At 42.8% G+C, this 12527-nt stretch overlaps 1 protein-coding gene across 9 annotated transcripts in view; it reads right to left on the bottom strand.

Moving 5' to 3' along the window:
- Window positions 1–280: 280 nt before the first annotated feature.
- The window catches only part of Tnc (tenascin C), an 80271-nt gene continuing 68024 nt past the window's right edge, over window positions 281–12527 (bottom strand). For all 9 annotated transcript variants that reach the window (XM_074051164.1, XM_074051166.1, XM_074051165.1 and 6 more), the window contains 8 exons: window positions 12249–12392; window positions 11374–11504; window positions 8129–8261; window positions 6287–6438; window positions 5454–5550; window positions 4408–4569; window positions 1837–2000; window positions 281–1010 (listed from right to left, as the gene is read on the bottom strand). In XM_074051164.1, the coding sequence (XP_073907265.1) occupies window positions 900–1010; window positions 1837–2000; window positions 4408–4569; window positions 5454–5550; window positions 6287–6438; window positions 8129–8261; window positions 11374–11504; window positions 12249–12392 (1094 nt within the window). In that variant the 3' untranslated portion in view covers window positions 281–899. The remainder of the gene's footprint in view (window positions 1011–1836; window positions 2001–4407; window positions 4570–5453; window positions 5551–6286; window positions 6439–8128; window positions 8262–11373; window positions 11505–12248; window positions 12393–12527) is intronic.

The raw sequence follows: 12527 nt of genomic DNA, 5'->3' as shown, positions 1-12527 counted from the left end.
CTCCCCATCTCTTGCCTCTGCCTCCCAAGTGCTAGGATTATAGGTATGTACCACCACTCTCAGCTAAGAAGCTAAATATTCAGTTTTGTGAACAAGTTTTCCCAACTTTGCTCACAAAAGTGTTTTCTTCTTTCTCAGCCTTTGGCCCCCCTTTCTTCTTTCCTTGTGATGTGAGCACCATCTCTCCTTCCCTTCCTTTCTAACATTCTTCCCTTTGTTCTAATATACTGACTTTGGTAGAAACTAGACTCAGTGATGGAGAGCAGAATAACAGCCAAACTCAAAAGTACTTGTGCTTTTATTAAAAAAAAATACAATCAGGTACTGTCCAGATGTGTTTGGGAAAGAAACATCTCTTTAAAAATCCTTAGTTTTCATCATCATCATTATTATTATATTAATAATATTAATCACTTCCTTGAAATGGAAACAATATTGTTTTTCTGGTTTCAGTTGTATGAAATGTAAAAAAAAAAAGTGGGGTTGGGGCAACTTCCAATGACACATATTTTGTCTTTGCTACCAAAAATAATGACAATTAATTATACAGCTTTGTGTAAAATACAGCTGATTCTAAAACAAACTACCACTGTATAGCCTACCCCTCTCCATTTCCCAGAGCCACCCAAGAGAAGTTAAAAAACACTGTATTGTTGTCACTGGAAGATTTTTGCTGAATCGAACAACAAAATAGAAACCTGCTGTAGACTGGTGTCTTTGGTGTGAAGGAAGTAACCGCAGAGTGGCTGATGCCAGTGTCTTGCTGATCCATGGTCAGCTTCGGCCCTTGCCAAATGTCCAGGTGTGGCCTGATGGTTGTACTGGTTGTACTGATGCTTTGGTAAAATTCGTTCCTTTCTCTGGGCCCTACTCATCTCTCACCCAGATGTTCCTGGAATTTATGCCCGTTTGCGCCTGCCTTCGAGATTTCGGAAATTGCTAGGTCTCAACTTCATCTCAGCAAACTGGATTGAATATTCGTGGCCCTTCCAGTGGAACCAGTTAACACCCTGCAAAAGAGAGAAGACCTCCAGGTTGGTTTCCATTAGGCAGGGTGTTTGTTGATCATCACCTTTTAGTTTTCAAACAAAAAGAGTTTTGTTTCAACTTGACCACTTCACATTTCACAGCAGCTGCCTCTTGTCTATCTCTCTGTTGGTCTATATTGTGAAAACTTTCAAAGGAGCTGGCTCAATCTGATTTTTTTTCTTAAACCAATAGTCAGAAGATACCTAAGTTTGCACTGAGCTCTGACCTCCTTTCTTCAAACAAAATGGTTTGCTCACTTGTTTCCAGGGGAATCTCAAAAAATTGTTTCTGTGATGGCAGAAATCATGCCAGAGTTCAGTGTGATGCAGGGAAAAAACAGGGGGCTGGAAGTAGAGACACAGAGGTCTGCCTCCAATTTCACTCTGTGATCTCAGGAAGGTCAACTATCTCTGGGCCTCCATCCATTCCTAATGTGAAGGGATTTAGTCTGTGATTCTTGCTGCGCTGAAGGTGTTCTGGCTAGGACTCTGCTAGTGTCTGCATCAGCCCTGCTCCTGATGAACGGGTTCCACTTTTGTGTGATGCACTTTTGGGGTTCAGACAGTGATTTTGTCTAAGGAAATCTTTCTAAGTTTGGAATCCACTTAACCGTGGTTCTCCTTGGGATTTTCAAGGATTAATGTGTTATTTCCATGTGAGCTGACCTGCCAAGACATTGAGATTTCTTGTTGTATTGGGAAGGCAGCACATTGTTCTATTTCTGAGGTGACTGCCCCCTTATCCTAGCCAGTCTGCCCATCCCACTTCTCAAGCTTTGTCCACTCTGGGCTGTCACAGTCCACTCACCTGACTGTGGTTATTGTCCCCATATCTCCCCATCAGGTTGACACGGTGACAGTTCTTGTACCAGAAAGCCCCTTTGTAGGACAGGGCACAGTTGGTGATGGCTGAGTCTGTGTCCTTGTCAAAGGTAGAGAAGGATCTGCCATTATGGTAGGCCATGGAGTCACCTGGGAGAGAGAAGAGAGAGAGAGAGAATGAGAATAAGGACCTGAGAAATCTCAACTGGAGTTTCCCTTCTGGGCTATGAAAGGCAGAACCAGAGCTAACAACTGAAAGATTTCATTCTGGGATGGGCTGGGCTTGAACTTCAGACCATAGTGAAAGTGGGAGTGGACAGGACATGAGTTTCACCTACAGGACTCATTTCTTATTGCACCAGCATAGTGTGATAGAAAAGGCTGCAGGTGGTTCTGGAAAGTTCAGCTTCAAGTTCTACCTCTTTCACTCTCTAGCTGTGACCTTGCACAAATCAAGCCTCTTGCTGACTCTGTTTTCTCATCTGTGAAATAGAACCAGCATGCTGATTCTGTTCTGCTGAGGCAGGAGGATCATGAGTTCCAGAGCAGCCTGGTCATGTAGTGAGACCCCATGTAAAAATAAGCAAACAACAACAAAACCAAATAATATGTGTGCCCTCACCCACACAAATATTTATAGCCATACTTATAATTAAGCCCTCAGATATTAGATGTTGTCAAATACTATAGTATTTTAATTATTTTTTTTTAAACTTGGTATCATATAGCTATTTTTAAAATAATTATTAGACAAGTAGGATTCCCCAATTCTTAGACAAGAATCTCATTTTCATATAATACTATTTGGGGATATAGTTTGTAATTTATTTATTTTTTGTGTGATACTGGGGCTTGAACTCAGGGCCTATACCTTGAGCCACTACATCAGACCTTTTTTGTGATGGGTATTTTTGAGATAGGGTCTCTAGAACTATTTGCCCAGGCTGGCTTCGAACCACAATGCTCCTGATCGCTGCCTTCTGAACAGCTAGGATTACAGGCATGAGTCACCGGCATCTGGCTAGTTTGTAACTTAATATATTGAATTTTAGAAGCATTTCAGTGCCATTTCTTTTTGTGTATCTTCAGTCCCAACCCTCGCAAGTGCTGTGCACAAAAATTTCAAGAAGCCAGGGTATTTCACGCGGATATTAGGAGAAAACTGTCAAATGGACTCGGGTGCCTTGTTAACTGATGAAGCCACCCATGCATGCTTGGAGATGGCATGCAGGTACTGATGAAGCAGGATGCTTTCTGTTGACCATGGTCATCTTAGTACAGGGAAATCTGAGGTGCATTCTCTTGCTGGAAATACAAACCGAGCAGACAGAGGTCACATTCCTGCTGCATGATGGGTTTGCTTGACGTGAAACACTATCAACCCACTTTGGTCTGAAGCCATCTCAGCCAAAGAGGTATTTATTGTCAGCTAATAAAACGTCAGAATTCTTTGAGGCATGCAGGAACTAAAACAATTTCCACTCCTGGCTACCTCTCTTCATTACCAATAAACTACTGTTTCAAAGGAGCTTTGTGCCTCCTTAGATTGCAGCCTGGCTTTGGCAACCCTTAACTGGAGACTTTTCCCTTTCTGGATGTTTTCTTTTAGGGTTCAGAAGGGTTGGAAACATGTCATAACATCTGTCTCTTCTGTTTTCATAATCATAAAAGAAATCCACCCAAAGAGAGCATGGCTTACACAGGGATTGTGTACACTCAGACCTGATCCCTTCTTGTTCCCAGGAAGACCATCAGCCTCAGATATCTGCAACCCCTTACAAGCACCTTCTAGAAGCTTTTTTTTCCTTGTGCAAACACTGAGCTTTCTTGTGTGCCAGTTTCCTTGTCTTTGTAACATCTTCCTGAGAGGTTTTTGTGAGAGTTAGATGGGGATAATGCAGGTGAAATACCTACAAAACAGAATGCTACCTTAACAAATTTATTTCTCATTTATTTCTCCTTTAATGTGGAGCCAGAAAACTGCACAAGGGCAATTTCAAGTAAAGGAATTTTTAAAACCAGAACTAGGGTTGTGGTCCATGTTAAAAAGGCAGAGGGGCGGGGAGGGATGCCTCTTGAGAGGTAGACTAGCAACATCAGCAACATCAGCATTGCCCAGGAACTTGTAAGAACTACAGTAGGCTCTCAGCTCCACCCAGTCATCCTGAGTCAGCACCTACACATTAGCAGGATCCAGGGGGCCAGATGCCCACAGTAGAACAGCTCTGGGTTAGATGAAGATTAAGGTGTTGGAGAGGCCATTTTTCTATCAGTCTATAACTAAAAGGAATAAAAAACTTTTGTTTTCTGTGAGGGTCATTGTAACTCAATTCTGATTGCTCTGATTCCCAACATATTCTATGTTTTAGTGACCAAAATAGCAACCCAATCCCTTTCAATTACTGTTCTGAGTTTGTAACTAGTATGTATTCAAGTATTTGTCCAGTTAATACATGGAGGGATTTGTGAGGGAAGGAATGAAGGAGTGGGGAAATTGGCTGAAAACACCGGGAAGCTTTTCTTGGTTTCAGAGGCTCACCGTGCAGCTGCCTCATACCTGCTGTCCCACTGTACCCCTCCACCTTCAGCCTGTAGCGAGTCTTGGCATCTCCCACGCTGAACTTGTCATAGACAGCAAAGGCTGTCTCCCCGTGGTCTTCCAGGTCTACACGGAGCTCATACTGTCCTTGGGCTGTGATTTTGCTCAGGTTATCCAGCCCTGTGGATGACAGGCAAGGGCTGCTGAAGAGACACAGGTAACTGAGACTATCATTTCTACTTTACCCTGTAAAAGCAGCATTTAGGGACACTCAAAAGAGTGTCAAACAGACTTGGCCTTGAAACTTTTCTGTTCCTCACTAGTACAACACCAGGCTAACTGTATGATGTTTCTTGAGCATTGGGGTGACATCTTACTCTTCCAGCATTCTAATATATCATTCTAAACTTCCTTGCAAATGCAAGGCAACAGATGAGCAGTGGTGCATAAACAATGCTCTGTGCAGCTAGATTGCTAGAAAAGTGTGAGTGGTAGAGATGGGAGGATGAATGGGGTAACAAGGGTGAAATGCCTACAAAAGAGAATGCTACCTTACTATATGTTGTTTTCGATTTATTTAACCTTGAACTTGGAGCCAGAAAACTGCACAAAGGCCATTTCTGGTCAAAAAAATCTTTAAAACCAGAACTAGGATTGTGGTCCAGGTAAAGAATAAAAAGGCCTTTTGAGAGGTGGACCATGGGCCAGCAGCATTGACTTGGGAGATTTCAAACTGCAGCTCAACTACTTATTGGCTACATTGCCATGGGTAAACCACTCAAGTTCTCTGAGGTTCTGCAAGATGGGAATTTTACACTTTGCAGGGTGTTCTAGGTGAGAGGTTGTGCCTATAGAGGAGCTATCTCAGTGCCTGGAGCACAAGAAGAAAGCAGCCAGTGGTACCGGTGAGGACAGCTGTATGAATGCTTCAGTGACTGATTTATGCTCGCTTAATTCATAAGGCCTGACTGTTGGCTCTCCCTTGACCAGACTTTGATGAAAGACACTTCGACATGGAGAGCAGAAATGGGCACTTTAAACACAAACATGCAGGGTTGCATTACCAAGCCAGAATTCTTCTCTTTGGTCCCCAAATCCAGCAGCATAGGCTTTCCAGTTTCGATAGAAGTCTTCCCGTCCATTTTTGCGTCTCAGGAACACCTACAAACATAATCCATGAACCCAGGCACTGAAGCCTTGAAGGAAAAGGATGTCTTTCTGAGAGGATAAAAATTAGGCTGTGGAAAGAGCACCCATCCCTAGCTCTGTCCATCACTAATTTGCCATGTGACACTCTGAGCCTTGGTGTTCTCATCTGAAAGAATAGGGACAAAAAATGCTACCCCGGCTTGGGGACAATGGTATGCCAATGTAGGTTCATCCATTCTAACAAACGCATCACATTGGGTAGGATATTGATAGTGGGAGAAGTTGTGTGGGAAGGGGTTTATATAGAGACTACCTTCTAATCAATTTTGCTATGAACCTAAAACAGCTCTAAAAATAAAACTTATTAATAAAAAATGCTGTTCAGCTTATATGATATTAGGGTTGAAATAATTCCTGTACAACTCTTAGCACAATGCCTGATAGACAGTAAGTGCTTGGCCAATGCAAATTAACATAACTATCAAATAAACTTGATAATCACTGTCATTTATGTATCAGAGTTGTTTGAGGAGGATCAGATCAGATAAATTATAAGAAAATTGTTTTCAGAGCTTTTTTTTTTTTAAATCCCTAGTTTCTTTTCATTCCTATGTTTAAAGAGATAATTCCTGAGTACCTTTGTATGAGACACTGTTCTGCAAAGCCTCATGGACATGGTGTCCTGTACATGTACTCCTCCCTTCCCTCCTTCATAGCTGAGAGCTCTGGAGTCCACCATGATACTCACAATCCATCCACCCCCATCAGAGGTCATGTCACAGAAGACTTGCAGTGCCTGGGCCTTATCACCATTCAGGTAAATGGTGTAGAGACCAGAGGTCGTGTCTCCATTCAGCATTGCTTGGGAGCAGTCCCTGGGAAATGGGTAGAGGAGTCCAACTGCGGGATAAGGAGAAAGAGTGACTCTCAGAGTAGGAGGACTGGGCTAAGAGCTTTCAAATCACAGCTTAACTGTTTATTGGCTAGATTCTTACAGGCGAGCAACAGAACTTGTCCAACTCTGTGTTCCCTCATGTGCAGAATGAGGATAAAATCTGCTTTGTGGTGATGTCATGAAGCTTGGAGAGGGAGTGGGGAGAGAGAGAGAGAGAGAGAGAGAGAGAGAGAGAGAGAGAGAGAGAGAGAAGAGAGAGAGCCATCTTAATCCTTCATACTAATGGGAGCTGTCAACAATATTAGATTGCAGAGCTTTTGTGAGTAATGTGTGTGAGATTAATCTGGCCCTACCTGGAGCATTAGACAGCACCTGATGAACCCCCAGGTACTGGCTGGGGTGACTGGGTTCTAGCACCCAGTGTGTGACTTACTGTGGATCAGGGCCTTCTATTAGGGCACAGGCTGCTTTCAGAGTCTGGTGAAAGCTTTGGAACTTTGAGCTCTGCAGACAGATGCATACCAGTCCACAATATGGATGAATCTCAGGCTCTTCAGAGGCTTCTGAGACAAGGACCCAAATCTCAAACTTGCTACTTGCTTTTTGTATAACACTGGAGAATCTGTTAAAGTATTCTGAGCATAGAAATCCTGGATAAAATAAGGATGCCTGGGAAATTTTTAAGTGAAATAATGTAACTCCCCAAAATGAAAGACTCGGTAGAAATGGACAAGTTGGGCCAGGAGAAGACTATCCATCTCAGCAGTTCTTTTTTCTGACCTGACAACATCTCCTCACTGTATTTATCTTCACCTGAGACAGTAGCATGAGCTGTTTGCTTATTTGTTTCACAGCCTTGGTCTGAGAGCATCTTTAAGGCACACTTAAGCTTTTGTGTTCCCAGAACCTGGCTTAAGATCTGGTGAAGATGGACATGTGGAAGGCAGGGGATGCTCCAGAGGCCAGCTCTTTCCTTCCTCAAGATGATTCTGTCTCTTATGGACAACTTGCTTGTTGTTTACTCAGATGGCAATCTGTAGAAGCTTCTCAGTGATAGGTACTAGAGAGGCTCTTTGACCCTGGGACACCTGAATTCCAACTCTGGCTCTAACAAACAAGGTCATTTTATGGGTCATTTAGTCTATGGAAGCCCTTATTTCCCCACCAAGAAACTGAGGCATGATAACCTTGGCCCACTGTGCCAGCTTGGTGGGAGGACTGTTTGTTATTTTTGAATGTGGATAGGCTTTGTAAACTCTGACGTGCTAAGGAGAAGGGAGCTAATTTCCAGCTTGTATTGAACTTGACAATATAAAGGCCAGGCACTGAGCTAGGAATTCAAGCATAATACCTCATTAGCGCTCACAAGGTCCTTATGAAGAAAGGGTGGCTAGGAGTCCCACTGTATAGGTGAAGAAACAAACTAATTAAATGGAAGTAATATTTCTAAGGCATGTTGAGTAAGGGATGGAGATGGCAGTGAATCCAGATGGGCTCAGCACTGGCTCTTCTCTCTCTCACCAGGATACCTATAACCTTTACCACAGTCCTCAGGCTTCTAAGAAGCAGCAAGAAACAGATACTTTTCAGAGATGTGCTTGAAAAATGGAAAGTAGAAGCCAGTGGGGAAGTGGGGAGTTAACTCAATATCATGAAGTTAGACCTCAAGACCCAGTTGCTGCCTGGGCTCCTTACTTGTAGTGAAGATGGTCTGGATCATTTTGCTCCTCAGGGACCCACTCAGTGCCTGGATCTTGGCTGTGTAGTGGGTGGATGGGCTCAGGTCTGTTAGGCTGTAGGAGGTGGTGTCTGGCCCTACAATGACTTCCTAAAGGCAGAAGAAAGAATACGGCACTTTGGTCACAGATATTCTCAGGGTATAGACAGTACATTCATTCATTCCTCTGTGTACTCATTTATTTACTCAGTGAGAATCCACTGAGTACCTACTCTGTGTTAGGCTTCATACACACACCTGAATATCAGGGATAGGGAGAGTGCTGCATAAGCAATGACCCTGGGGTCAGAAGGGGAAAAGAAAGTTAAGATAGTATCAATAGGTAATACCCTACATCAATTGTACTTGGCTTCAAGTATGCATATGTGTGGAGGAAGGCTGGAGAATAAAAAAGGTGGAAAAAAATGAGATTATGAAGGGCCTTAAATGCCAAGCCATGGAATTTGAACTTTATCACTACAAGGAATGGGAGGTCTGAGAAGTTCTTGAACAAAGAAATGACATGAACCCAGTTGTGCTTTAAGAAGCTTAAGCTGGAAGATAACTTGCACAAGGGGCAAGACCAGTGAGGTCAGCAGTCTGTACATGTGGTTCTTTATCACAACCTCTTTTATCAGTACAATGCCTGATAATTCAGACTGAATTATCAGAGAGAGGAGTAGGGCTTGGCTAGTGCATATTTAGGAAGCTCCCCAGAAGGCAGTGATGAATAATAGTCAGATTGGAGACTCTTGATCATAATAGCTCAGTAGGTGGGACCTGATGAAGGCTTGAGCCAACCCAGCTTGTCTCTTCCAGAGCAGAGCTATCCAAGAGAGACAGATGTGTGGCCCACTCTAACCATGCTTGAGGCTGGTTCCTGGGCAGCTGTCCAGATGGGTGATTGATTTCAGTGTGCAGGAGATCCTCTTTGTTTTCAAATTCTCTCACTAATGCCTAATTCCTTTCAGCAGATAACCTTGGTATCTGAGAATGGAACTCAACGTACATTCCGGCAAACCAAAAACAACACTGCTCAGAACAACCCACAAACACAGCCAACTGAGATTAGGCAGTAATGGGTGAGTGTGGGGTCCCCTGGAAGTTTCTCCCATGTCATGGGATCTGCGAAGGTTGCTAGTCTAAGTTTCTCAAGGGGGGAACTGAATTTCCAAGAAGCTAAGAGACTTGCTCCTACTCCATATTTTGTTGGTGGCAGAAGATGATCTTGCATCCTAGTCTCCCCACACCCTATCCAGGATTCTTTTCTCCTCTGCTAGGTTGATTTTTTGAGTGAGACATCTAAATCTGTGGATTGGAAACAGAGGACAGCAAATCAGAGTTAGTGCTCATTTAATACCAGTGCCTCAGTGACCTCTGTTCAGCCCTCAGGGAAGGAATCAACTGTCAGGTACAAAGCAAGGCTCACTGAATTTCTTGGAGAAACAATAGCCTGTCATCGTCTAGGCTGCTGTACAAAGTTGTCTTCTAGACAATCATGGTAGCTTAGAATGAGACTCGAAATTCAGATAAACACAATCCTCAGCCAGGAGGGGACCTAAGAGGTCTGTGAGTGCTTATGAACACTGACCCTGAAGATTAGGGTCTTGGCTCAGTCCACACAGTGACTTAGTTCTTTGTATACTAATATTAGGAAGGCCACGAAAATAACTAGAAATGTGTATTTCCTTCTGGTTAAACACGACAGATTGGATGTGCCTATTTACCTCTGCTTTCTTCTGATAGTTACTAAAATGAGAGTAAAGAAAAACAAGTTACAAATTTATAAGGATGAGAGGAATGGGAGAGGAGACAGCAATAGGCATATCATATCAACAACATCTTGGTAGATGGAAGGTGGTGATGAGAGACCCTTGAGGGAAGGAAGAATGGGGAGAGCTGAGGGCTAAGTAAAGTGGACAGAGCCATCAGAGACTGGTTGACATAATGTGGGGTCAATCAAGCTCATAATAGAAAAGCTGTAAAGGTAACGTGGGATGTGGTCGAACAAAGACTTGGTTTGTTAGAGGGCTTTGTATAAGAAACAACTAGATCTCCAGATCTTCCCATCCCCTCCCAATCCAGATGGAAGGCTGAGGGTCATTATCTGGAGAGGCTGAGCCAGAGAGGAGGTTCTGGATTCAAATCCACCAGGATCAGCTGTTGAGGAGGTCAAGGTGCTATGGAAGCATAAGATGAAGTGAAACTTTGTACACAGTGAGAGCCTAAGCTTTACTGGGCCCCCCAACAAAATTACTGGGTACTTGCCCAATCACTCTACAATGAGCCCCAAAGTTGGCAAACCCTTTCGGGCAGCTGGAACTCCCAATGAACTCTTTCATTCTGGCCCAAGTACAAAAGGGTAAACCAGAAGCAACAAACATTGGGTAAAAGTCTCCAACGTGAAAGAAAGAGACCCAAATGAAATGAAACCAAAGAGCAGCAGTAAAACAGAGAAAAGAAACTTGGAAGGAATGAGACATGCAGGTTGTGGAATAAAATGCCAATAACATATATTTTAGAGATAAAGCTAAGACGATATATAAAACACAAACAAGATGATAGAAAAGAGATGAACGAAGATGATAGAAAAGTAAATGTACTTGAAAACATAAAGTATGATCACTGAAATAAAAAGTTCAATAACAAGATTGCTAGATAAAGTTCAGAAAATCTCTTCCATTTGTCTGAAACTCTAAAGTTATTGCAAACTAAAAAGTAAAACAAAAAAGTCCACGGGGAGAGAACATAAATATATCAATGAAGGATATGAATGGTATTAACAATTGATGTTAATAATGTATGAAATATATTACCATAAAATATAATACTATATTAAAATATATATAATAAAATATATTATAATGTCTGGCAATGGTACCATCTTTGAGAAATATATGTGGCAAAAACACAAAAGGAAGCTCTTGGTCTTTTCTCAATAAAACATTAAATGGCCCAGAGTTTAGATCCTAAAATATAAACTCTTGTAAGCAGTTGCTTCTGATCTTGGCTGTCTAACAGAATTAGAGGTCTGGTTAAAATGAGAAAAGCTGGAGAGTATGACTCAGAAGGTTTGGCGTTGTGTCTAGTCCCTACTAACTTTTTTTTTCTCTCCTCAAATATCCTGGAGTGGAGAAATAGCCTCAGCAAATTGTTCCCTGCAATGAAGAGCACACACAGTTTTGCCCAGCAGTGAGGAGAGATTTACATAACTTCAAGATACCTTGATTTTACCATCCACAGATTCATAGACCAGTAGGTAGCCGGTGACCGATGCCCGGGGAGGACGCCAAGTGAGGAGAGCAGTTTCTGACTGAACCTCAGTAGCAGTCAAGTCTCTTGGAGAATCAAGGTCTGGAGAAGACAATTGATATCAAAGAAGTCAGCAAGTTTAGGATGAGAATATCAAGAGGACTGGGTTCAAGTCCTTTCTTACCACAGATTGGTATGATCTTGAGCAAAAACCTTCCCAACTATAGAGGAGGAGGTTGAACCATGTGACCTCCAAAAACAAATTCTCTAAGGGTCATCTCATCCTGAAGCCAGGTTTCCACGAGCCTAACAAGGTCCTGGTTGGCCTGGCTAGATTTGGGAAGAAAGGTACAGCTGTAAAGATCATTACTGACCTTTTGTTCCTAAATAAGAGCACACACGAGTGCTAATGTCCACCCTTACCTGGACAGAATGGTTCTCCTTTTCCCTGATTGCTGAAGTGTGTAAAGAAATCTCCATGCATAAACCCCCAATGGACATCTGGGAAAACTTGCCTGAAAAATCTTTTTCTTCAAAAAGATTTCCCTGCCTGGAGCATGGATCATTAAATGCTGACCAGTGGGGACTGTTTTTCCACTTAAAAAAGCCTCCATTTAAAATCTTTTCTCATTCATGGGGAGAACAAGCCATTTCAGTTCAAAAGGAAATGGTGTGTTCTTTTGGGTCTCCATGGAGTAGGCACTGGTGAATTTAGCTCACACTGATGTCACTGCATTGCAAGTGCCTGACTTCAGGAGGGAGAGCTGGTGAGGGTTTGGTGTTTCAGATGCAGGCTGTGGGTAGGCATCTCAGAAATGAGAGCCTCCACTCTTGGAATCATTTTACCTGTTGTGAACTTAGTAGTGATGGTAGAGCTCTTCTGGGGGCCTTTCTCCGCAAAGATTCTCAGTGTGTATTCTGTGGCAGGCTCAAGGTCAGCCAGTGCATATTCCACTGTGTTCCCGGACACCGTGCGTGTAATTTCTGGCACTAAACATGAAATACACATACCAAGGCAGTTACTTTTTGCTGTCTGAGCCATCGACCGAGTTGGCAAACAGTGCACACACCTCCTTCTAACCCAAAACCTTTCAGTGACCCTGCTGAAAGGCAGGTTTAAGTTCT

The sequence above is a fragment of the Castor canadensis genome, chromosome 13 (genome assembly GCF_047511655.1).
Source record: "Castor canadensis chromosome 13, mCasCan1.hap1v2, whole genome shotgun sequence".
NCBI lineage: Eukaryota > Metazoa > Chordata > Mammalia > Rodentia > Castoridae > Castor > Castor canadensis.
The sequence above is the reverse complement of the archived record's forward strand: the minus strand, read 5'-3'. Positions and strand labels throughout refer to the sequence as shown.